The 26,942-nt window shown below is 40.8% G+C and overlaps 1 protein-coding gene across 9 annotated transcripts in view; it reads left to right on the forward strand.

Moving 5' to 3' along the window:
- The window catches only part of Zeb1 (zinc finger E-box binding homeobox 1), a 183,508-nt gene that overhangs the window by 142,701 nt on the left and 13,865 nt on the right, over nt 1-26,942 (forward strand). For all 9 annotated transcript variants that reach the window (XM_029471837.2, XM_021150623.3, XM_029471835.2 and 6 more), the window contains 2 exons: nt 22,322-22,483; nt 25,230-25,432. In XM_029471837.2, the coding sequence (XP_029327697.1) occupies nt 22,322-22,483; nt 25,230-25,432 (365 nt within the window). The remainder of the gene's footprint in view (nt 1-22,321; nt 22,484-25,229; nt 25,433-26,942) is intronic.

A 26,942-nucleotide genomic window follows, 5' to 3' on the forward strand; every position in this document is an offset into this window, starting at 1 on the left:
TTAGAGGTTTATGCTGTTAACCTCCGCACAGCCATAGGGCATTCATGTGGATTGGGAAATCTGGTTTTTTATTTAATCTGTGGTTTTTTTTTTTAAAAAGTGGTAAACAGCTTGTATATAGGCAGGTAGTTTATCTTAACTCTTTTAGCTCACAATAAGGAAGCATAGCAAAGAAACATGGATGGCTGGAAATGAACAGAGCTTAGCTGATGTTATTCACCATTTCAACTGTATCAGATGCCAGTGTCTGTCAAGTCAACCCTTTGGGACAACTTCAATAGCAATAAACAAGTAGTTATATAATGTCATGCAGTCCAATGGCATCCTGTTGCAGCACCTATAATAATAACTGTCTCTTTCATTTAACAATACTCTCTCCTTTAAACTGTTCCTTGAGATTAATAATAAGGTCTTTGCAATTTCAGGTTCTAACACCTAGCAGAATTTCACGTTCATTGTAAACTCTCAAATAATGAGCATGAGAATAGAATAGTTAACTAAATCATTCCTATAACTGTCAGTCCACTTGACCCTGCTCTTAGAGTTGAATGAATTAATTTGAGGTCACAATGTTTTGGACAATGATCTCCAAATTGTACCCATAGTGAGGGTAATAGTCTCCAAACAATTCTGTGACTTCTTAAGATCCATTACAGCAGCCATAACTTACTGAGAAGTTGCTGCATGCTAGGCATTAGGCTGAACATTTCATATATATTCTCATTCAGACTCTAGACAACTCTAGTACGTAATACCCTAGTGTTATAGCAACTAAGATTTGAGACTCCTGATGTTTTCCTTAAGTAAAGGTAAAAATTAATAACCTGCATGTGTAGGTATGTTATATATTTATTAGTAGTCTTTTAAGCACGTAGTGTTTCTTCCTTTCTGGCTTTCACTCTTACCTGTGGCCTCCTTATTTCTTAGTCTAAAAGTACCCACAGGCTTTCTGGGTTCCATTCCATTTGCTGTTTGTTTCATGTTTTTGAAACAGAGTCTCATTATACAACCCACAGTCTCCCTAAACTGACCATATAGTTCTGGCTGGTCTCAAACTTGGTAACCATTCTCCTACCTCAGTCTCCCCAAGTGCTAAGATCACACATGTGGACACAAGTTTGATTTTACTTTTATTTATTAATTAAATAAAATCTATTGCAGAATATAATTATCAATTGGTGTCAAGAAACTTTTTTAAATTAGATACACTATAATTCGACATTTCCATTTATAGAATTAGAACCTATAATTAGAAAATTGAGTGTTTCTTGTTTTTCTAAACACTAACCCAAGAATCACTTTTTAAAATTAACTTTTTGATTGTTGATGTATAGCCCTATGCACTTTACACACACAGTCAGTACAAAGTTACACCAGTAAAACTCACAAGTGTGATTCCTCTCTGGTGACATCTTCCTCCCACTTACACGCTGGCTGTCATAGTCCAGACTCTTGCTACTATAGTTTCTCTCCTTGGGGAATGTCATAAAAATAGAACCATCTATTGTGAAACTATTTGATATTAGGCACCTTTCACTAAGCATCAATCTGTTATCTCTTCTTTGGAATAATATTTCAATAGACAACGTGCCAGATGCATCCTGTTACATGAATCAGGTCTACTTTGTAGAACTATGTAAAGCCTCAGAACACTAATGAGCAGGATTCAGGAGGCTGAGAACACACTTACAGTTCTGTAGAATAAATGTCCAGAGGTAGAATTTTTGCAACATATATTAAGTATGCTTACTATTGTAAAAAGCCAGCAAACTGTTGAGCAGAGTGGCTGTGTGACCTGGCAGCTGTAGGAGCAGTTCCTCTGCAGCACTTTGCTGCTTGGTCTTGTTGTTTTCTGTGCTGCTGCTGTTTTCTTTGCTCTTGCACATGCTCAGTCGTACTTGGTCACTGACTGATACCCCGAGCCCTGCAATAACTGTTACTCTTCTCTGACCTTAAATGTGTGTATTCATGGTGAGTGTGGTTTGACTTGTATTTCCTTCCTTAGTACCTACGAAGCTGAACCTGCTTGGTGTTTCCTTATGTCTGTCCTCAGTGAACCGGCTGTTGTTCTGAGTTGTTTTATTACATCTACATTACAGATAAACAGTTGTAAAATCATGCCTTTCTGATGCTGGGGATTGGTCAGGGTCTCAGCACCATGCCACCCCTGAGCAGCACCCCTGACCCTTAGTAATACTTTCCAGCCCTCATGTTGTCTTCTCATTCTCTTGGCCTAGACTTTTCCCAGGACAAACATTTTCATTGTTAGGGCTGAATCACTAAGTTCTTCTTTTTATAAACCATGTTTTCAGTGTCATATAAGGGCTCGTTTAGTTAGGATTTTTAAGATGTGAAGTCACGGGTCATTCGTGATTGATACAGATGTTGTTTCAGCACTTTGTTGGAAAGACTGACTTGTTGTATTAAACTGGCTTTGTTTTGTCAGTAATTAGTCTTCTTTATTTAGGTGGAACTGCTCCTGCACTGTGCTCAGATCTCTTGGTCAGCTCAGCCTTTGCCAGCACTGCACAAACCTGATTGCTGTAGCTTAACAGATGCTCTCAAATTGGGAACTATTTTCCTTTGCTTTCCTTCTTTCTAAAATTGTCTTGCTTGCTAAAATTTCTATTTTGCTCAGAGTTTACCTCGTAAATAGTGGGTTTTTTTTTCATTGTTTTGTTTCATGTTAGTTAAATTATGCGGTTTTGTGGCTCAACCCATTGAGATGGTGGGTTGTATTTTAATGAGTGTTCAAATATTGAAACAACCTTGATTCCCTGGAAAGCCCAATGTGGACATTTTGTACATTATTGAATTTACAGGCAATATTCTGTGGAATCTGTTGAGTTGGTGTTAGGAAGGACACTGGTGGGCAGCTTTCTTCTGACCAGTCATGTGGCTGTTGGTATCAGAATAGTGGGATCCTGGAATGGGTTATAAAAGGTTTCTTACAAACATTTTTTTAATTAGATACTTTCTTCATTTACATTTCAAATACTATACTAAAAGTCCCCCATTAACAACCCCCACTCCCATACCCACCTACTCCCACTTCTTGGCCCCAGCGTTCCCCTGTACTGAGGGATATAAAGTTTGCAAGACCAAAGGGCCTCTCTTGCCAATAAAGGCCAACTAGGCCATCTTCTGCTACATATGCAACTAGAGACATGAGCTCCAGGAGAGTACTGCTTAGTTCATATTGTTGTTCTACTTTTAGGGTTGCAGACCCCTTTAGCTCGTTGGGTACTTTCTCTAGCTCCTCCATTGGGGACCCTGTGTTCCATCCTATAGATGACTGTGAGCATCCACTTCTGTATTTGCCAGGCACAGGCATAGCCTCACAAGAGACAGCTATATCAGGGTCCTTTCAGCAAAATCTTGCTGGCCTATGCAATGGTGTCAGTGTTTGGAGGCTGATTATGGGATGGATATGTATGGCAATCCCTAGATGGTCCATCCTTTCGTCTCAGCTCCAAACTTTGTCTCTTCCTTCCATGGGTGTTTTGTTCCCAATTCTAAGAAGGGGCAAAGTGTCCACATTTTGGTCTTCGTTCTTCTTGAGTTTCATGTTTTGCAAATTGTATCTTGTATCTTGGGTATTCTAAGTTTCTGAGCTAATGTCCACTTATCAGTTAGTATATATCATGTGAATTCTTTTGTGATTGGGTTACCTCACTCAGGATGATATCCTCCAGGTCCATCCATTTGCCTAGGAATTTCATAAATTCATTCTTTTTAATAGCTGAGTAGTACTCCATTGTGTAAATGTACCACATTTTCTGTATCCATTCCTCTGTTGAGGGACATCTGGGTTCTTTCCAGTTTCCAGGTTCTGGCTATTATAGATAAGGCTGCTATGAACATAGTGGAACATGTGTCCTTATTATCAGTTGGAACATCTTCTAGGTATATGCTCAGGAGAGGTATTGCTGGAACTTCCAGTAGTACTATGTCTAATTTTCTGAGGAACCCCCTCAGAAAGACTGACTTCCAAAGTGATTGTACCAGCTTGCAATCCCACCACCAATGGAGGAGTGTCCCTCTTTCTCCACATCCTTGCCAGCATCTGCTGTCACCTGAACTTTTGATCTGAGCCATTCTGACTGGTGTGAGGTGGAATCTCAGGGTTGTTTTGATTTGCATTTCCTTAATGATTAAGGATGTTGAACATTTTTTCAGGTGTTTCTCAGCCATTCAGTATTCCTCAGTTGAGAATTCTTTGTTTAGCTCTGTACCCCATTTTTAATGGGGTTATTTGGTTTTCTGGGGTCTAACTTCTATATATTGGATATTAGCCCTCTATTAGATTTAGGATTAGTAAAGATCTTTTCCCAATGTGCTGGTGGGCTTTTTTGTCTTATTGACATTGTCTTTTGCATACAGAAGCTTTGCAATTTTATGAGGTCCCATTTGTCAATTCTTTATCTTACAGCACAAGCCATTGCTGTTCTGTTTAGGAATTTTTCCCCTGTGCCCATATCTTCGAGGCTTTTCCCCACTTTCTCCTCTATAAATTTCAGTGTCTCTGGTTTTATGTGGAGTTCTTTGATCCACTTAGACTTGAGCTTTGAACAAGGAGATAAGAATGGATCAATTTGAATTCTTTTACATGATAACCAACAGTTGTGCCAGCACCATTTGTTGAAAATGCTCACTTTTTACTACTGGATGGTTTTAACTCCTTTGTCAAGATCAAGTGACCAGAGTGAGTGGATTCATTTCTGGGTCTTCAATTCTATTCTATTAATGTACCTGTCTGTCGCTGTACCAGTACCATGCAGTTTTTAGCACAATTGCTCTGTAGTACAGCTTGAGGTTAGACATGGTGATTCCACCAGAGGTTCTTTTATCCTTGAGAATAGTTTTTGCTATCCTAGGTTTTTTTTATTATTCCAAATGAATTTGCATATTGCCCTTTCTAACTCAGTGAAGAATTGAGTTGGAATTTTGATGGGGATTGCATTGAATCTGTAGATTGCTTTCGGCAGGATAGCCATTTTTACTATATTAATCTGGCCAATCCATGAGCATGGGAGATCTTTCCATCTTCTGAGATCTTCTTCAATTTCTTTCTTCAGAGACTTGAAGTTCTTATCATGCAGATCTTTCACTTACTTAGTAAGAGTCACACCAAGGTATTTTATGTTATTTGTGACTATTGAGAAGGGTGTTGTTTCCCTAATTTCTTTCTCAGCCTGTTTATCCTTTGTGTAGAGAAAGGCCATTGACTTGTTTGAGTTAATTTTATATCCAGCTACTGCACTGAAGCTGTTTATCAGGCTTAGGAGTTCTCTGGTGGAATTTTTAGGGTCACTTATATATACTATCATATCATCTGCAAATAGTGATATTTTGACTTCTTCCTTTCCAATTTGTATCCCCGTGATCTCCTTCTGTTGTCAAATTGCTCTGGCTAGAACTTCAAGTACTATATTGAATAGGTAGGGAGAAAGTGGGCAGCTTTGTCTAGTCCCTGATTTTAGTGGGATTGTGAGTTTCTCTCCATTTAGTTTGATGTTGGCTAGTGGTTTGCTGTAGATTGCTTTTACTATGTTTAGGTATGGGCCTTGAATTCCTGATCTTTCCATGACTTATCATGAAGGGGTGTTGGATTTTGTGAAATGCTTTCTCAGCATCTAACAAGATGATCATGTGGTTTTTGACTTTGAGTTTGTTTATATAGTAGATTACATTGATGGATTTCCCTATATAAAACCATCCCTGCATCCCTGGGATGAAGCCTACTTGTTCATGATGAATGATCATTTTGACGTGTTCTTGGATTCAGTTTATGAGGATTTTATTGAGTATTTTTGCATCAATATTCATAAGGGAAATTGGTCTGAAGTTCTCTTTCTTTGTTGGATATTTTTGTGGTTTAGCAATCTGAGTATTTGTGGCTTCATAGAATGATTTGGGTAGAGTACCTTCTGTTTCTATTTTGTGGAATAGTTTGAGGAGAGTTTGAATTAGGTCTGAGGGTCTGATAGAACTCTGCACTAAACCTGTCTGGTCCAGGGCTTTTTTTGGTTGGGAGACTATAGATGACTGCTTCTATTTCTTTAGGGGAAATGGGACTGTTTAGATCATTAATCTGATCCTGATTTAACTTTGGTACCTGGTATCTGTCTAGAAAATTGTCCATTTCATCCAGGTTTTCCAGTTTTGTTCCATATAGGCTTTCATAGTAGGATCTGATGATGTTTTGGATTTCCTCAGGTTCTGTTGTTATGTCTCCATTTTCATTTCTGATTTTGTTAATTAGGATACTGTCCCTCTGCCCTCTAGTTATTCAGGCTAAGGGTTTATCTATCTTGTTGATTTTCTAAAAAAAAAAAAAAAAACAAAAACAAAAAAACAAAAAAAAAAAAAACAGCTCCTGGTTTGGTTGATTCTTTGTATAGTTCTTTTTGTTTCTACTTGGTTGATTTTTGTCCTGAGTTTGATTATTTCCTGCCATCTACTCCTCTTGGGTGAACTTGCTTCCTTTAGTTCTAGAGCTTCTAGTTGTGCTGTCAGTCTGCTAGTGTATGCTCTCTCTAGGTTTCTTTTTGGAGGCACTCAGGGCTATGAATTTTTCTCTTAGGACTGCCTTCATTGTGTCCCATAAGTTTGGGTATGTTGTGCCTTCATTTCATTAAACTCTAAAAAGTCTTTAAATTCTTTCTTTATTTCATCCTTGGCCAAGGTTTCATTGAGTAGAGTGTTGTTCAGTTTCTACGTGAATGTTGGCTTTCTATTTTTTATGCTGTTATTGAAGATCAGCCTTAGTTCGTGGTGATCTGATAGGATGCATGGGATAATTTCAATATTTTTGTATCTGTTGAGGCCTGTTTTGTGACCAATTATATGGTCAGTTTTGGAGGAGGTACCATGAGATGCTGAGAAGAAGGTATATTCTTTTGTTTTAGGATAAAATGTTCTGTAGATATCTATTAAATCTATTTGTTTCATAACTTCTGTTAGTGTCCATGTGTCTCTGTTTAGTTTCTCTTTCCAGGATCTTTCCATTGGTGAGAGTGGGGTGTTGAAGTCTCCCGCTATTATTGTTTGAGGTTCAATGAGTTCTTTGAGCTTTACTAAAGTTTCTTTAATGAATGTGGCTGCTCTTGCATTTAGAGCATAGATGTTCAGAATTGAGAGTTCATCTTGTTAAATTTTACCTTTGATGAGTATGAAGTGCCCTTCCTTGCCTTTTTTGATAACTTTGGGTTGGAAGTTAATTTTATTCGATATTAGAATGGCTACTCCAGCTTGTTTCTTTGGACCGTTTGCTTGGAAAATTGTTTTCCAGCCTTTCACTCTGAGATAGCATCTGTCTTTGTCCCTAAGGTAGGTTTCATGTAGCCAATCTATTAGTCTCTGTCTTTTTATTGGGGAATTGAGTCCATTGATGTTAAGAGGAATTAAAGAAAAGTATTTGATGCTTCCTGTTATTTTTGTTGTTAAAGTTGGAATTCTGTTCTTGCAGCTCTCTTCTTTTAGGTTTGTTGAAGGATTACTTTCTTGCTTTTACTAGGGTGTAGTTTCCATCCTTGTGTTGGGGTTTTCCCCTTATTATCCTTTGAAGGGCTGGATACCTGGAAAGATATTGTGTTTATTTGATTTTGCCATGGAATACTTCAGTTTCTCCATCTATGATAATTGAGAGTTTTGCTGAGTATAGTAGCCTGGGCTGGTATTCGTGTTCTCTTAGGGTCCGTATTACATTTGTCCAGTATCTTCTGACTTTCATAGTCTCTGGTGAGTGGTCTGGTGTAATTCTAATAGGCCTGCCTCTATATGTTACTTAATCTTTTTTTCTTACTGCTTTTAATATTCTATCTTTATTTAGTGCATTTGTTGTTCTGATTATTATGTGTCGGGAGGAATTTCTTTTCTGGTCCAGTCTATTTGGAGTTCTGTAGGCTTCTTGTATGTTCATGGGCATCTCTTTCTTTAGGTTTGGGAAGTTTTCTTCTATAATATTGTTGAAGATACTTGCTGGAACTTTAAGTTGAAAGTCTTCATCCTAATCTACTCCTATTATCCATAGGGTTGGTGTTCTCATTGTGTCCTGGATTTCCTGGATGTTTTGAGTTAGGATCTTTTTGCATTTTGCATTTTCTTTGATTGTTCTCTATGTTCTCCATGGAATCTTCTGCACCTGAGATTCTCTCTTCCATCTCTTGTATTCTGTTGCTGATGCTCGCATCTATGGTTCCTGATTTCTTTCCTAGGGTTTCTATCTCCAGAGGTGTCTTTATTGTTTCTACTTCCTTTTTTAGGTCTTGGATGGTTTTGTTCAATTCCATCACCTCTTTGGTTGTATTTTCCTGTAATTCTTTAAAGGATTTTTGTGTTTCCTCTTTAAGGACTTATACCTGTTTAGCAGTGTTCTCCTGAATTTCTTTAAGTGAGTTATTAATGCCCTTCGTAAAGTCCTCTACCAGCATCATGAGATATGATTTTAAATCCGAATCTTGCTTTTCGGGTGTGTTTGGGTATCCATGACTGGCTGAGGTGGGAGTGCTAGATTCTGATGATGGTGAATTGCCTTGGTTTCTGTTAGTAAGATTCTTATGTTTGCCTTTTGCCATCTGGTAATCTCTGGTGTTAGATGTTCTAGCTGTCTCTGGCTGGAGCTCATTACCCCTGTGATTCTGTTAGCCTCTGTCACCAGTCCTGGGAGTACAGCTCTCTCCTGAGTCTCAGTGGTCAGAATACTCTCTGCAGGCAAGCTCTCCTCTTGCAGGGAAGGTGCATGTAGGTCTGGTGCTCAGACCTGCCTCCTGGCTAAAGATGAAGGCCTGTTGTTTCTGTACTCTGCTTGCTCACCCTCCACAGTCTGAGTGTTCCCCTGTGCAGACTGGTCTCTGAGGGACCTAGGACACAAGATGGCTCCCTCACCTGCTTGGGTGGTCAGAGCCTTGTCAGGTGACCACCTCTCCTCTGGGGGAAGTGGGGGGAGGTACCGGGATGTCTGGAGCCCAAAGAGGTGTCTGTCCCAGTAACTCTGTAGCTTCTGCAGTCTGCTTGCTCAAGCTCCACAGTCTGTGTGCTCACCTGTGCATAGTGATCTCCGAGGGACCCAGGACACCAGTCTAGCTTTTTCATACTGGCTATGTAGCTACATGGCAGATGACCTATATAAATGTGTGTGTGTGTGTGTGTGTGTGTGTGTGTGTGTGTGTGTGTGAAGAGGATTTATTGAAATTACTTGCAGGTGCAAGCAGCAGTCTAGCTGGTCCAAAAATGCCTGGCTGTAAACAGAACGTTCAAGAATCCTATACTTGCTCAGTCCACAAAGATGGATGCTTCAGTTGATCTTCAGTATATCCTGGAATCCTGAAGAAATAGGCTCTAAAGCCAGTGAAGGGATAGACTTGTTAGAAAGGTGAGGGCAAGCAAGCAAAGAACAGAAACTTCCTTCTTCCATGTCCTTATATAGGATTCCAGCAGAATGTGTGGCCCAGAATAGATCTGAGTTAAATGTGTGTCTTCCTACCTCAAAGATTCAAATTGGAAATGGATCTTTTTACTTCACATTAAGCAAAAATTCCTTATTTTTTTTCAGACATAGCCAAACTGACAACCAAGAATAGCCATCAAATGATTAATTTCTAAATGGAAACAATAACCAGATAATAATAACACCTAAACATGATATAATTCTCCTACATATACTAAAAATGCATTATATATTTAACTAGGTCATAACTACAGCTAACATGATATACCTATCCCTCATACAATCATAAATGTATTTATAAACTTACAATAGGTGGCAATGTCCCTTAAAGGACATTCTTTTAGTATCTCAAACTTAAATATGACAGACATTGAAGTTCTTTTAATTGTTACATCACATGATAAAGAAATTGAGGAAAGAAAACACAAATATCTGTACAAACACATTCTTAACAAAATATGACACACACTCATGGCAGTTAGTAGTAGTAGTACACGGTAGTACTAAGAGATGCCCTGAAAGATCTCCTGCACTCCAGACATAATCCTTCGTACCTCCATTGTGGAGAGGCAATCCAATTTCCTCCCCTTGTTAATCTTTGTCAACATCACTCCTAACACTTATTCCTTTCTTACCCTATAGGTTTAAGGGCATCAGAAGCCCAAAATGACCAGGGGAAGTCTGAGCTTCCAGTTCAATGGAATGTTTGTTGTGGCTCCTGGAAGGACCACATCCCACTCTGGAACCAAAATTTCCAGACCAGCAGAACTTAAGGTCACAGGAACAGGAAGATAAGACTTTCCTAATGGGTCATTTGGAGTTAGAGTGAATGGAACTATTCCCTTTCAACCCCTTGATTCCAGGACCCTTGAATTCTGGCTATGGAACAGACTGTACCATATATTAGATGTTGATTGAAAGCACATACCTCCTTCTCAAGAACCCTATACAAGCCCTCCAGGCTGTTGCTACCTACTTGACACTATAACTGTGCCTTTAAAAGGCCATTCCATATTTCTATCAGGCCATCTGCTTCAGATGGTAGGGGAAATGGTAAGACCAGTGGATTCCATGAGTGTGAGCCCTCTGTTGCACTTCTCTGGCTGAGAAATGAGTTCCTTGGTCAGAAGCAATACTGTGTGGAATACCATGATGGCAAGATAAGGCATTCTGTAAGCCCACGGATGGTGGTTTTAACAGAAACATTACATGCAGAAAAGACAAATCCATAACCCAAAATAAGTGTGTCTTCTCAAGGACAAAGCATTGTCCTTTTCACAGAGGGTGTGGTCCAGTATAGTCAATCTGCCACCACCTTGGGCAGTGGTGCCATATCTGGGCCTCAGTGTTGGTCTCTGCTGTTGATAGATCTGGCATTCAGCAGCAGCTGTAGCCAGGTCAGCCTTGGTGAGTGGAAGTCCATGTTTTTGAGCCCAAGCATAACCCCTGTCTCTGCCACCATGGCCACTTTGTTCATGTGCTCATTGGCCAGTGGCAGGAATAGCTGGGGAAAGAGGCTGAGTCTCCAAAGAACAGGTCATCCTATCTACTTGATTCTGAACTCCTTCTTCTTTTGATGAGCATTCACATGGGACACAAGTATCTTCATGTCCTTTGCCCATTTCGAGAGATCTATCTCATATACTTCTTGCCCAGATGTCTTTATTACCATTTTCCATTCATGATCTTTCCAAGTCCCTGACCATTTAGCCAATCCATTTGGCTACAGCAATGAGTCTGTAAACAATCACACATTTGACCATTTCTCCTTCAAAATAAATGTATGACCATGTGTAGTGCCTGAAGTTCTACTCAATGTGAAGATTTTCCTTTGCCAGTGTCTTTGGGGTTCTCCCAGAAAGAGGCTGTGATGCTTCAGCAATCCACTTCTAAATGGTACCTACAAAATGTGCAGAACCATCAGTAAGCCAGACCAAGTGTTCTCAGTCAACAGACCACAAGAACACCCCATAAGGATATAGGTGCATGTGTAGCAGCAGACAGCATTGTAATGGGAGTACAAGTCACGGGTGTTTAGGCAACTTTTTCCTGTAAGTTGTTTGTGCCTTCAGGACCTGCTCAGGTCTGATCATGTATATATGCCATTCCATTTGATAATAAATTGCTGCTATGCAAGTTCTACTTTATGACTTGGTAGATTGAATAACACCCAACTCATGGTGGGCATTTCAGGTCATACAGCAGCTTGGTGGCTACCATATATATTACCAAATGTTCAGCTTCCAGTTAGACCCGATAGCAGGCCAAGCGCTGTCTTTCAAAGGGAGAATAGTCTGCAGATGATGGTAGAGCCTTGCTCCAAAATCCCAAAGGTTTCTTCTGTGTGGATCACCTATAGGGGCCTGCCAAAGCTCCAAATAGCACCCCTGACTGCCACCGACATCTCAAGTACCATAGGGTTTACTGGACCATATGATGCAAGTGGTAGAGCAGCCTGCATAGCTACCTCGACATGGTGAAGAGCCTTCTGTTCCATGCCCCACACAAAGCTAGCAGCTTTCCAAGTCACTTGGTATATGACTAGAATGATACACCCAAGTGAGAAGTTTAGTGGCTATAGGATCCAAATAGACCCAAAATATTGTGCTTTTTTTCTTGGTGGTGGGAGGAGCCTGGTAAAATAACTTATCCTTCACTTTAGAAGAAATATCTGCATGCCCCCACACCACTGGACTCCTAAGAATTTCACTGAAGTAGACACTCCTTGAATTTTGGTTGATTTATTTCTCATTCTCTGACTCATATATGAGTTACCAATGAGTCCAAAGTAGTTGCTACCTCCTGCTCACTTGGTCCAATCAGCATAATGTCATCAACATAGTGCACCAATGTGTTACTTTTGGGAAGAGATAGACAATGAAGAGCTGTCGAAGTGATGACATAGGCAGGAGAGCTAATATATCCTTCAGGCAAAAGCGTAAAAGTATACTGCTGGCCTTGCCAACTGAAAGCAAATTGCTTCTGGTGTTCCTTATGGACAGGTACTGAGAAGATATTTGCTAGATCAATAGCTGCATACCAGAAGACACCACATCTGGCACAGCAGCTGCAGTCAGAGTCACCACCTGACTGAGTTTTAAATAGTCACCTGTCATTCTCCACAATCCATCTGTGTCCTGCACTGACCAGATAGGAGAGTTAAAGGGAGATGTGGTAGGAACCACCACCCCTGCATCTTTCAAATGCTCGATGGTGGCACAAATTTATGCAATTCCTCCATGGATGTGATAATGGATGTGATTCACTATTTTCTTTACCAAAGGCAGATAACTGTAAAGGCTTCCTTCCATTTAGCCCTTCCAAACATTGTTCTTATTTCAGAGCTACTTCCACTGGACTCTATCAATCTCCTACAAAAGCATTTATCCTGATTTTTTAAAGCACTTTCAAACTCAGTGCCTTAAAATGTTTAAGTGATGACCCCAGCTTCTGCCTCACTGTTGCGGTTTTGGTATTTCTTTCCCTTGAAGGTTGAGATTTGCTGGTTTCATATGTCAGATAATTCTGGACTGAGCTTTTGCAGTAGGGTTAGATTTCTGATCTTTTTTTTTTTTAAGACTTGGTGTTTAGCAGGCAGTATACCCAGTTGTATGTAGGCTGTAAGCAGTGAGCCCTTTGCTGGAGGCTTCGGTTTCCTAATCAGTCACAGTACTATTTGGATCTGTCCTGTGCCTATTACCCAGTGTCAGTGGAATGGGTAGTGACCTAGACTGTGTGTCAGTTCTGTGGTCAGATTCAGACATAAACAGTTTGCGTAGAGAGCCAGGAGCTGACTAATAATCTAAGGAGGTCACTTTCCTGAGCATTTCCATTGTCATGAACTCACCAGAATTTGTGGTTCCCTGGAAATTCCCCTTGTCAGTCATCAAATCAAAGGTCTGGGACTTTACTTACTCCTTGGCTGCTGCAGTCCTGCAGCTGCATTCAAGGAATGATGCAGAAGACTGGGAGGAGGACTCCTGTGTTCAATCAGGCCAGAGCTCCCCTTACTCCCAGTTTGCAGATACCTTGATCACTGTCATCATTGTCTCTACCTGGAAACCACTGCAGGGCTGAACAAAAGAACCTGGAAGAGAACTTGATATTTTTCTCTTCTTTGAGCCCCTTTCTGGTACATCAAATTAAACTGGACCATTTCATCCAGGCCATAGGATGCCACAGTTACTAGGGGTGCTGGTGTCAAAGAAGGACTCCAACGGTGATGGTGGTACTTTGGTACTGTCTCCAGAATGCCTGCTGGACTTAATCTCCTTGCATCTACAGGTGCCTGCTCTGTCAATCTCCCCACTGTCAGCAGAAACATGTGATAGGAATCATGAAACAGTTTGTGCCTTCTTCATCCCAGTTGAACCTTGCTTCACATTTCATCTTTGTCCCTGTTGGCAGGTCCTCACAGACATCATGAACTACAGTTGCTGAGGCTTTTCCAGTGGGTTACACAGCTTGAGTGTTCCTTATCTGAAGTGTTTCCTATCTGTCACTTCTTCAGATCTTAAGATACTAGCGTAAAAGGAAGCAGCTGAGCATACCTAAGCCAAACCATAAAGCCCAAATGCCCTAACAGCCAAAACTTACTTTTGCAGTTTTAAATTAGGCATTTTCAATCTGTGCCACAGATATTGGCATATTATTAGAAGCTGGGAAGATACAAAAAAAAAAAAAAAAAAAGGCAGAATAGCCTGGAAAAGTACAGAGAGCAATATCTTACTCTCAGTTAAAGTTTCAGCACTGTGAAGTTTGAATTCAGGTATTTGCTGGCGTTTGCTGTCTCCATGGGTTTTCCTAGGCAGGTCAGTATTGTTGGGACCAGGCATGGAAAAGCTGAGGTGGGGCCTTCACTGCCCCTTAGAGATGGCTGTAAAAGTTTCCATGAACAATCTAAAATGATGAGAGACAGATGCATCTGAACCTTAGAATGTGAGTTTTAGAGTTCAGCACATATGCTAAATAGTGACTTCTGACTTTGACAAGTTCTGTCATCCATTCACAAACAAACCTTTTAGATTTTTAAATGACCTGTGTTTGCCATCTTTGTTTTCCTTACCAAGAATAATCTTATGGCTAAAATGACAAGCATTCCCTCTTTGACTCTATATTTCCAATATATTTTACCTATTTTAAATGAATATTATTTTTTACATAATTACATATCTGTAGAAATTTCACAGAGTTATAGATTTATAAAATTTCAGAGACTTTGCTTGCCCTTTAGATGGGTTTCCCCCAATTCTGCAAAATGATAATTGAGGTCACAACTAAAATACTGACACTTGCATTCATAGTCAGGGCACAGAGCTCTAACTTCCATGTCAAGGCTCCTCAGTTTCTTTAGCCACCCACCCCTCCCCCACTTTTCTCCATGGCATCACTAGCCCCCAGCAATCATTGTTGCCATCATTTTAGGAATGACATAAATAAACTGATGAAGTAAAAACTTGTTGATTGGTCTTTTTCACTTTCCATGGTTTTTGGTGATTCATCTGATTACTGTGCATATTATAGCACAGTCCCTTTAATTGGTCAGAAGTAATATATAACTTATTATATCTGCCGTTCCTTGGAAAGTCTTAATCTAAGAAGTTTCTCTTGATTATTTATTCACTTTGGAGTTTGGACAAAAGGTCTCAGGAATGCTGTTAGTTCCCTTTTCTCCTCTTTTCCTATTTGTCCTTATGTTTATCAAGCAAGGATTCTACCTTTAAGCCAAACCCCTAGCCCATCACATTACTTTATAAACATCTAGGTTAACCAGTCATAAGGTATGGACATTGTTGTCTTCTAGAAAAAAAAAATCCATATTCAAATAGATTTTATTGTCTCATTTCCCCTTGTATTTCCAGAACTAAGATGTGAGAACCTGAGGGAGAATTCTCATGTGTCTCCCAGGATGGAGACTGGTGACCACACTTTCCATTGCTGTCCCTGTGAGTTTGCCCTTGTACTAAGCCTGCAGAAAACAGAAAAGAGAATGTTTCTAGGAATCTCTTCTACAGTGAACAATTAGTGCTCACACTGTATGCCAGCACTGCACTGTAAGCTCACACTGTAAGCCAGCACTGCATTGTAAACTCACACCTTATACCAGCACTGCACTGTAAGCCAGCCCTGTACTGTAAGCTCATACTGTATGCCAGCACTACACTGTAAAGTCACACTGTAAGCCAGTACTGCACTGTAAGCTCATACTGTAAGCCAGCACTGCACTGTAAACTCACACTGTAAGCCAGCACTGCACTGTAAATTCACACTGTAAGCCAGCACTGCACTGTAAATTCACACTGTAAGCCAGTACTGCACTGTAAACTCACACTGCATGCCAGCACTGCACTGTAAACTCACACTGTAAGCCAGCACTGCACTGTAAACTCACACTTTATGCCAGCACTGCACTGTAAATTCACACTGTAAGCCAACACCGTACTGTAAACTCATACTGTATGCCAGCACTGCACTGTAAACTCACACTGTATGCCAGCACTGCACTGTAAACTCACACTGTATGCCAGCACTGCACTGTAAGTTCACAGTTTGCCAGCACCGCACTGTAAGTTCACAGTTTGCCAGCACTGCACTGCACTCTGTGTTTATTAATCAGCTATTCTAGTTCTTCAACCAAAATTTTAACCCCAAAATGAGGGAAAGAGTAGAGACTTCTAGATCTTAAAACAAAGGAAAACTAGCAGCAAAATAAACAGAAAAATCTTTGCCAGGTATAATTTTAAGAAGGTATTAATGTGTAGAATATATAAAGAACTACAAAAATTAAACATACACACAATAAATGTGCTAATGAATTTAACAGATTGTTCTCAGAAGAAGAGATATAAATCCTTAGTCATCAGAAAAATACAAATTCAAGTGACTTTGGGATTCTAAGTCCCTGAAGTCTGAATAGCTATCATCATGGAAAAAATAATAATAACAAATGCTGGCAAGAATATGGATAAAGAGGAGGCCCCATGTACTGTCGGTGGGAGTGCAAATTGGTGCAGCTACTATGGAAATCTCTGGAGGGTTTTTTTGGAGACCAAAGATAGAGCTGACATATGTCTCAACTATACCAGTCCTGAATCCATGGCCAAAGGACTCATCAGTATCCTACCTACTACAGAGATCCTGCACATCCATGTACATTGCATCTATAGTCATGATAAGCAAAGAAATGGAGTCAGGATTAGATGTCCTCCAACAGATTAAATGGAAATGAGAATATGGTATATATACACATTCATCAATAAAGAAAATGGAGGTTGCAGGAAATGGGTACTAACCACCATATTAAGATAGGCAAGCCCTATTTGGAAAAACAGATTTCCCATGCCTTCTCTCATGCAGACCCAGGAATTAGGAGGGGCCATGAAGGGGAGGGGGTAATAGACCACATGTGACATACAGTGGAGAGTGCAATACATGGGGTGGGAAGGAGTTGGGAGGGAGACAAGGGGAGTTGTGGGGGAACACCACACTAAGCATGTATGACATAGGACATATGTACATAGGACATCTGTTACTGGCAGGGGAGATGGCAGAGTCAGGAAAGGGCCTGCCCACAAGCCTGACATCTTGAGTTTGGATGCCCAGAACCCAGGTTTGAAAAATAAAAGTATACACCTGGAATCCTACCACTGAGAAGGCAGAGATGAGAAGATCTCTGTGGCTCACTAGGAGTCAGTATAGTTAAACACGGAGTTCAGGTTCTGTGAAACCCTGTCTCAAAAAAAAAAAAAAAAGAAAGAGACAGACAGACAGACAGACAGACAGAAAGAAAGAAAGAAAGAAAGAAAGAAAGAAAGAAAGAAAGAAAGAAAGAAAGAAAGAAAGGTAAGTTTTTGTCTTTAAAACAAAACAGAGGAGGAGTGGAGGAAGACACCACCTCCGGCCGTCACTCACATTGCATTCAGACCCAAACACAAGAACTCTGTTACTTTGTTAGAAATAAAATGAAACCATGAGTAATAAGTAAAACTCGGGACCTGGCCCTAAAGGATTTGAAATGATCATCAAAAGAGCCTAGGTTCTCACACCAAGTAGCGATGAAGGAGAGTAAATGAAGAGCTTACTTAATTGAATCGCAAATAGACTTTTCATTAGATGTAATAACTAAAAATAGAAAAATCAGTAATATCAAAAGCTAATGTTACCAGTAGCATCAGTGTTCATATTATGTTAGCAAGTGGTAACTGTTTTACTTAAAGGAAAATGAAGGACATATGCACAATAAGGAACTATAACCATTTTTAAATTACAGAGTTGGCATATTATTATGTTTGAAGTAGATGCATTAAAAAAGGAAGAAAGCCAAGAAAGAGAAGGAAGGAGGAAAGGATATCTGATGGTTTACAGACTAACAAACATGGCGCTTATGCTATGATTCTATAAATCCTAATTGTCATTTTGCCAGCAGCAAGTACGACTGAAGAATTCTCTCATAACTATCTACTTTAGACAGCATTTCCATATTTATTTGAAAAGTGTATATATTGTAATTGCCTTTCATATAATGATTATCCTTAAGTATCCATGTAAAGGTTAATAAATAAAGAACAATCTGCTGGTCATGCATGGGGGCCATACCTATAATGTAATACCAACACGCACAAGGCAGAGCAGGAGGATTGCTGTGGGTTCAAGACCAGCCAAGGCTATAGTGTAGAACCTTGTCCTCAGAAAACAAAAGAAAAAAGTGTGGAGAGGAGAGGACAGACTGGGAGAAGGGAGGACTGCCGGATCTACCTGGTATACAGTCCCCAGGCCTAGAGAAGGCATGTTCTCACAGGCACCCAGGCGTGCAGACGCTGCTCTTTTTCTCAACAGTCAAACTCAAGAGAAATGTTTGAGTAACATCTTCAGGGGAATTAGATTGGGGTGCAAATAGCTACTGTTTAATGTAATGTTGTGAATATTCTGATTATAATTAGGATACATGCTCTGTTCCAATTCAAAATAAGTTCACCATTTAACGCTGTATCTGTTGTGAATGCACATTCCTAAATTAATATAATTAAAATGGACCTAAATATGGGAAGCAGAATTTTTCTTGCCCCAATTTATACATTGACTCTATTCCACATAAGATATTACAATTAACTCACTCTGAATACAGAGGTGGCATATGAGAAAAACAAACCTCTGTTATAATTTGTCAGTCGATATGATATTGAACTGAGTAAAAGGAAAAACTGCAGTGCTCTGTGTGTGTGTGTGTGTGTGTGTGTGTGTGTGTTACAACAGGGTGTGGCTCTGTCCTGCTCCTCGAGGAGTATGACAGTCAGACCAGCCTACATTCAGCCTCTGCTCCCTGTTCCTGTGTGTCTAGCAAGGCATTGGTTTGACCAGGATCGTTTGCTTCACTTTTTAACTCATACAGTGGGCTACTGTGAAGCATCTCACAAAGTGCCTAGAGACCAGACATGTGGCTTGGAGAAGAAATGGGGGAACCTCTGCTATTTGTAAGCACTGCCCCTACCTATAAGTAAAGCTGTTCTCTTGAGCCTCCCAACCTTCCAGGAATGTGATGCATTCCTTATGTAAGAGATGCAAAATTACCTCTAACAGGAAAGCTCAGCGGACCTCAGAGCTGGGGAAAGCCCAATTGTCCTCTAAGAATATTGTAGAAAATCGTCTTAGGGCTTTGTGTATAGGTGTATGTGGAACAAACATTTCATATTTAGATTTGGTTCTGTCCAAATGCTATCTCATTTATTTACATCAGTATTGAAAAACCAGAAAATTAAATTATCTGTGGTCCAAGAATAGTCCAGATAAAGTGTACTGAACTTGTAGTTCTAAAACAAGAATATTTCCAGAATTATATCTGAAACTGGTCTGACTTTTGTTTCTTTGAGATACCGTGACAGAAGAATCTGACCAGTTTTATTTTTATAAAGAAAGCACCCTGCCCATTTTTAAAGGAAAATTTTCAAGATAAAATACAATCCAAACTCGGTTTCTTTTGCATTTCAAAACTTACAATCCTTGTGAAGGTGGAACTGCCTTTACCCCATGTTGTTTGCTTTGGTCAGGAAAGGAAGGGCAAGGAGCCCTGGAGCCAGAAGCTCAGGGAGGTGGCGTGGGTGTGTGTGGAGACCCGTCACTTGCCTTTGATGGAGGTCTTTGTGACAGTAGCTTTTGAATTTGTGCATCCTGAATTTAGTGTATTTCCTCATCTTTTATCTTGCCCTCCTTATATGGTTAAGAATTTTAGCATACAAGACACTACAGAAAAACTGGATGGTTGTAGTATTTAAGTGTAATGTAAAATTACAGGTTTATATAATATAGATTTTCCATCTCTACATGTGATGCGTATAATCTATGGATAGTCTAAAAGTCTTCAGGTGATACTTTGAATGTACATGACGTTTTTATCAAAGTTAGAAAAGTGCAGAACTCGTGACCACCTTGAACTGAGTAGTTAGTAGCTGTTGTGCTTTGAGTTATACAGCCACAGAAATCAGAAGACAGAAAATAAGCAGTGCTCGGGTTATCTACAAGACAGAAGACAATGTTGACTGAGTGAGCATGTCACAGAAAACAAGAATCAGCTTTTATCTTGTGAACTCGATGAGTGTAGATGAAAATGAAAATCAGTTCCAATAGACAAAGGGGCTTGCTCCTAGGGACCAAAAGGACTTATTCCTAAAACAGGCCACCTACTGTAGTGGGCCCAAGCCAGTTAAGAAGCAAAGGAGTCTCTGTATGGTCCTTCCTTCAGTCTCTGCTCTGAGCTTTGTCTCTGTAACTCCTTCCACGGATATTTTGTTCCCCCTTCCAAGAAGTATCCACACTTTGGTCTTCCTTCTTGAGTTTCATGTGTTTTGCAAATTGTATCTTGGGTATTCTGAGCTTCTGGGCTAATATCCACTTATCAGTAAGTGCATATGATGTGTGTTCTTTTGTGATTGGGTTACCTCACTCAGAATGATATCCTCCAGATCCATCCATTTGCTTATGAATTTCATAAATTCATTGTTTTTAATAGCTGTTTAGTACTCCATTGTGTACATGTACCACATTTTCTGTATCCGTTCCTCTGTTGAGGGACATCTGGGTTCTTTCCAGCTTCTGGCTATTGTAGATAAGGCTGCCATGAACATAGTGGAGCATGAGTCCTTATTAAAAGTTAGAGCATCTTCTAGGTATATGCCCAGGAGAGGTATTGCTGGATCCTCTGGTAGTACTATGTTCAATTTTCTGAGGAAATCCACCAAACTGATTTCCAGAGTGGTTGTACCAGCTTGGAATTCCACCAACAATGGAGGAGTGTTCTTTTTCTCCACATCTTCACCAGCATCTTCTGTCACCTGATTTTTTGATCTTAGCCATTCTGACTGGTGTGAGGTGGAATCTCACTGGCCCACCTGGGGATCCATCCCATAAACAACCACCAAACCCAAACAATATTGCAGATGCCAACAAGAGCTTGCTGACAGGAGACTGATATAGCTGTCTCCTGAGAGGCTCAGCCAGTGCCTGGCAAATATAGAAGTGGATGCTCATAGTCATCCATTGGACTGAAACACAGGGCCCCCAATGAAGGAGCCAGAGAAAGTACCCAAGGAGCTGAAGGGATTTGCAGCCCTATAGGAGGAACAACAATATGAACTAACCAATAACCCCAGATCTCCCTGGGACTAAACTGCCAATCAAAGAAAACACATGGTGGAACTCATGGCTCTAGCTATATATGTAGCAGAGGATGGCCTAGTTAGTTATCAATGGGAGGAAAGGCCCTTGGTCCTGTGAAGGTTCTATGTCCCAGGATAGGGGAAGGCCTGGGCCAGGAAGCAGGAATGGGTGGATTGGGGAGCAGGGCAAGGAGGGAGGGGATAAGAGATTTTTGGAGGGGAAACTAGGAAAGGGGATAACATTTGAAATGTAAATAAAGAAAATATCTAGTTTAAAAAAAAAAAAAGAAACAAAGGAATGAGTAGGACCCTTCAGTCATCTCTTACAAATGTCAGCATCAAACATTTTCCTGTGGCCTATAAGTTAGGCAGGGCCATTAAGATGCAAGCCAAACCCTTGTAGGCTCATTAGTCACAGCATGGAGTAGATCCTGTCCTCCAGAGCCAGGGAGGAAGCAGGGACCATGGAGCCCCAGGGCTGCCATACAGATCCCACAGCCGCCATTCCAAAGGAAGCATGTCCTGCTTCTCTTAAACCTTTGGATTCAGGAAAACATCTCCTCCATAGAGCTACGGTTAATTTAAACGCTCAGAGGCAAGAAACCAAGGGGAAATAGATTTGTTTAGAAAGCAGTTTTGCTGATATGTCTAGCTACAAGGTGATTGCTTAATCTGCTTTCTAGGAAAATTACACAAGTCAACTGAAAGGATGGTGTGTGTGTGTGTGTGTGAGAGAGAGAGAGAGAGAGAGAGAGAGAGAGAGAGAGGAGACAGGAGAGAGGAGAAAGGAGAAAGGAGAAACGAGAGAGAGGAGAAAGGAGAGAGAGAGAGAGACTCAGAGCCAATGCACAACTTTAAATGTTCTGATAGGTGACTGGTGTGATCAGAAACAACAAAGGTAGATTTTCCTTGATTGATCATTAAGTGAGAAAGTTCTCTCGGCTCTCCCACTTTGTCTGAGTTGTGCTTAGTATAAAAAGATGAAGCACGGCTCTGAAGCATAAGGTGCTTTGGGAATTCCAGCATTCACAGCACTTGAATCTAAAGCAAACGCGTTATAGATTACAAAAATAAGTAGAATATATTTTTAGCTTTCAGATATGTGTCCTACAGTTTCAAGAAGGATCATATGTTCTATCATGATAAATGAATTCTTACTTTGAAAAACTTGAAAAACAATTAGGTGGTAAAATAGCTTTTTATAGAGATGTGTTTCTCTCAGTAAAAGACAATGAGTGTGACTCAGATGCAGAAAATGAGCAAAACCATGATCCGAATGTGGAAGAGTTTCTGCAGCAACAAGACACCGCCGTCATTTATCCAGAGGCACCTGAGGAAGACCAGCGGCAGGGCACACCAGAAGCCAGCAGTCATGACGAAAACGGTGAGTACAGCTTAGCACATGGTCCTCATTCTCAGAGAAAGAAAGGGTTGCTGTTTCTATTCTTCTATTACGAGAGCACATTTCTACTGAAGGGAGCACTTAAGAGAAGCAGATTCTTGGGGACACTCACGAGGAGAATCAGTACAGCATGGAGTTGTTGGCTATTCACAGACAGTGACAAACCAGGCGTGTCCCCAGTGCTTCCGTTACCTTCCACTGAGATGACAGCTACTGGCAGAAGTGAGGAGTTTGGCCCATTCTGTTTTTTGATTGTCTTGGTTTGTTTATTGTTATTGCTTTAACAAGTAAAAGATGGTAGGCTTGGCTGAAAGCACACAAACTTGGGCACAGTTGTTTCTCTGTATCTGCTTTAGTCCAAGATGAATTCCCAATGAGTAAAGAAAGGGAAAACACAATCAAAATATGTTCAGAACTCCTAAACAGAAATCAGCTGCCAAAGTCCCCTCCCAAGAACAGTAATCAAATGCAAATCACATGTAAATGCTCCTGTAAGCAATTTCTCTTCATATTGTACTGAGACTAGGAAGATACTTGACATTTTCAAGGATTTGAAGAGTTTTCATTTCTTAACTTTGTCTTTAGTTTTCCAGGGTTCTTGGTTGAGTGGATAGATTGAGCTTAATGTTCAAAACAATCAGCTTTGGACTTTTTGGAGGAAATTGAGAAAAGATGGTATGAGTAAAGAAAAGAGTACTGAGATGTCAATCAGTTGGTAGAGTCCTAAGTATAAGCAGAAATAGTTAGAGGGCAGCTTGACAGCATAACCATTTACCAAGACAGTGGTAACAGGTTCTCACCTAGGACCTCCACAGCCATTAGCTTTGGACCACATTGACAGAATTAAACATGAATTAGACATGAACAGGCCTCCAAAAGCTATTGCTTATCCCCAGAGCAGTCATGCCACCATCTCTCAGCTGGCACATCCTTCCTGGCAGGTCAGTACTCTAGAATGTAGGTTCTACAGTGATAAGTTGATTGACAGCTTTCTCTCCCTAATGATCTCTATAGTACCTTCCAGTATATGAAAGCTAGCTAGCAGGAAGTTTCCCAGTTAGTTTGAGATTAATTTCTCTATGTCCTGAAGCAAAAGTGTATGGCATCTTCAGGATTAGGGTCTTACCATCGAGTTCTGATGCTCAGCCAAGAGTAATGCAGCAGCCTGTGTTCTGGGGCGCTCCAGAGGTCTTCCCAAGCAACAGTGCATCAGCACCAAGCACTGTGACTCATTTAATGTGCATGCCTTCTGAGGGAGCATTGTCCACCAGAGCATGCTACTTTCATCCAGAGTCCTTTTTTAAATTATAATTTTATTAATTAGTAAGGCTTTTCATACATCCGTGGTTTTGATTAATTCACCCCAGCTCCTCATTCTATGATTCTGAAAACAAATTCACATTTACTTTTTATTGGTTTTTGCTAGTGACCTAAAAGAATAAATTTATACCTCATGTTTAAGAGAGTCAACTGTACTGATTTATGAAAATAAATCTGTCCAGATATCAGGACCAATCTGTATTTTTCCCAACTCATTAACAGCTTGCTTCCTGGTTGCAAGACAAATCATGAAAACAAGCCATAGGAAGCAGTGAGCACATATAGCTCTCTGGCTCTGAAGTAAGAGCAATTTGGTTAATGGAGCCACAGGATATGGCCATGCCAGTGCACAGCCAGAACAGACCTTGCTTCTTGGCATTCAAGCCACATAAACTCCCTAAGACATGATGGGCATGCTGACAAGGGAGTCGTTCAAAATGCTGGTTTCCCACCATCCTGTGCAAAATATAACATATATCTCCAAAAGAAGAGATTCTGTTAGCGTGATCCCTAACCAAACTCTCTATATCAAGTGTACTTGCAAGCTAGTAGCTAAAGATGTCACAATGAAATCTGGAGCTCTGGCTGTTTAATTCCACTCACAGATTTGCAAATATTTCCACATGCTTGACTAGTCATTTAAAGTTCAGGTTTTCAATCCCTCCTCTGCAGCCTGGTCTTTAAAGTGAGATGTTTAGTCCATATGGACTTGAAATCCAGGACAGCACTATGTGCTTATGATGAAGCATCTGAAGTGTTACCAAAGTACCTATCTTCTAAGAGTTGAAAGAAAGCAGAGTACAGCTACAGTAAAATATCACTTATGAACTAATTTATTTGAAAAATAAACAAAATGTGGGAAACTTCTCAGAGTAGTGGAAAGTGGCAAAGTATTCCTATCTAGGATTCTCAGTCATGCCATTCCCACCGTCTCCCTGAGCGTACCACCCACCCACTTTGTGCTGTGAACTCAGTCATGTGGCCACGCCTGACACGGGGCACTTGGAAACTACTTCCTGTGGCAGCAGTGAGACGAGTGAGTGCCAGGCAAGCTCTGGAGTTGTCACAGCTGTGCAGCTGTGTGGCCAATACAGGCTGTGCGCTTGTCTCTGTAACTCAATCCTAAGTTACGTGCGTTCTCCACCTAACTTCACAAAAGAAGGGAAGAATTATGGTTCAGAGATGGGAGAATTAGAGCCATGATTGAATGCCAAATTAATAATTTGCTTGCTGTGTAACGTTTAACCAACTTAGCCTGTATTTGTTGTCACATTTTCTCGTACATACATGGAGGTGTCATCCACCCTTCCATCTCTGGAGGCAGGTATAAAGATGTGGCCCAGGGATTCAGTGGTAAGTGACCATATTCCTTGGATGCTTTCGGTAACAGTATCTCTTCCCTCCACAGGAACACCAGACGCATTTTCCCAGTTGCTCACCTGCCCGTATTGTGATAGAGGCTACAAGCGCTTTACCTCTTTGAAAGAACACATTAAGTACCGCCATGAGAAGAACGAGGACAACTTCAGCTGCTCCCTGTGCAGTTACACCTTTGCATACAGAACCCAGCTTGAACGTCATATGACATCACATAAGTCAGGAAGAGAGCAAGTAAGTGAAAGAAGCAGGAGGCTGCCACCTTCCCAGGCTGGGCGGGCACGGAGGTGGAGCCTCAGGGAGGATGGGCACTTTGTTACTCCAGGAAGCTTCCTGGTCTACAGACTTACAGATAGGAGAGGATGGTTTGTGAGCTTTCTCTTCCTTGTAAGCCTTGCCATCCTAACTTAATTGTTTTGCATAAACCATAACAAGTATCCCTCAGAGTCGCGCTGTGAGGCTCTGTGAGGCTCTTGGGTATATTCTGTTAATATGGTCTGTGTGGGAAGATAAACAGCGGCTGTTAAACCACTTGCCTTCAGCTCTAACAAAATTAGGGGAAGCTTTAATGTTTTTAATTCTCTTCAAGCAAAGGGTTCACTTAGTGTAAGCTCCTGTGCTTTATCTACAGTAGTAAGGGGAGCTGCCTCCTCGAAAGCTTTAAGTTTGAGAACTTTTAGGCTGAAGACTCAACTTCGATGGCTTATTCTAATTATGTATCACCATGCTCCTTCTGTAGAGACTGACTATTGTAACTGTAACATCTGAAGTGTTGACTGTATATTTAACGTTAAAATCAAAGGAACTTTCGTAATTCTCCTTTTCTATAATGACCTGGTAGGTCCGCTACCAGCAAGCAAGCTAATAGGAATTTGACACTGCCTTTACAAATCAAGCAACCATTTCCCAGGAGGCTGTGGCATAGGCCAGGCAGCTTCCAGCAGTGGCCAACTCCTTATGTCACAGGGTGAGGAACATACACTTGAATGTGTGAGGACTTTGTGTAGGTGCCTAATACTGGCCACTTAGCCAATAGAGGGTGTTAGTGCCTTTGCTAAATTGATGGATACCCCTAGAAAGCATCAAAAGAAAAAGAAGCAACAGTCGACCCGTTTGCTCAGGACTTTTGACATCACTTACAAAATACAATAATAAGAGGTAACAGGGAATGTGGAATAAAGGGAGAGCCCAGGGCTTTCATCAGCAGTAACCGAATGGAGAAGTCTTAGGGACCATTGAGAGTGGGAGGCAACCAGAAACAAAGGGAGAAGCTGTCCTGACAGCTCCAGGGGACATAGGCTTGCAGTGACAGCACCGTGGAACAGACTGCTTTAGAGTTTGTGCATCCACAGCATAGTGAAGACTGAGGGATAGAAATGTCCACATGACTTCTGAAAATAGACCCACTCTACACCTGCTGCCTCCCTCCTGGCTCAGTTGTCAGGACCCTGCTAAAGAACAGACAGATGTCAAAGCTGAGGCACCACCATAAAAACAGACTCTTAAAATCCACAATGACCATGATGGCCACTTTTGTGATGATTTTTCTGGTGGATGTGAACAGGAAGGAGCTATGATAGGGTGGGGGTGGTGTAAGGAAGGGGGGGTGAGAGGTCTTGGAAACCATTATGGAATGTTGGTCTTTCAGGCCTTTGGAAATCATCCTGTGCCAAGGGATGAGCATTTGAATGTCATGCAAAGGTATGCACTTGATCTGTATTTCCACTGCTGGTCTATGTCAGAC

The sequence above is a fragment of the Mus caroli genome, unplaced genomic scaffold (assembly GCF_978045245.1).
Source record: "Mus caroli unplaced genomic scaffold, Mus_caroli_1 scaffold_19, whole genome shotgun sequence".
In the NCBI taxonomy this organism is placed as follows: Eukaryota; Metazoa; Chordata; class Mammalia; order Rodentia; family Muridae; genus Mus; species Mus caroli.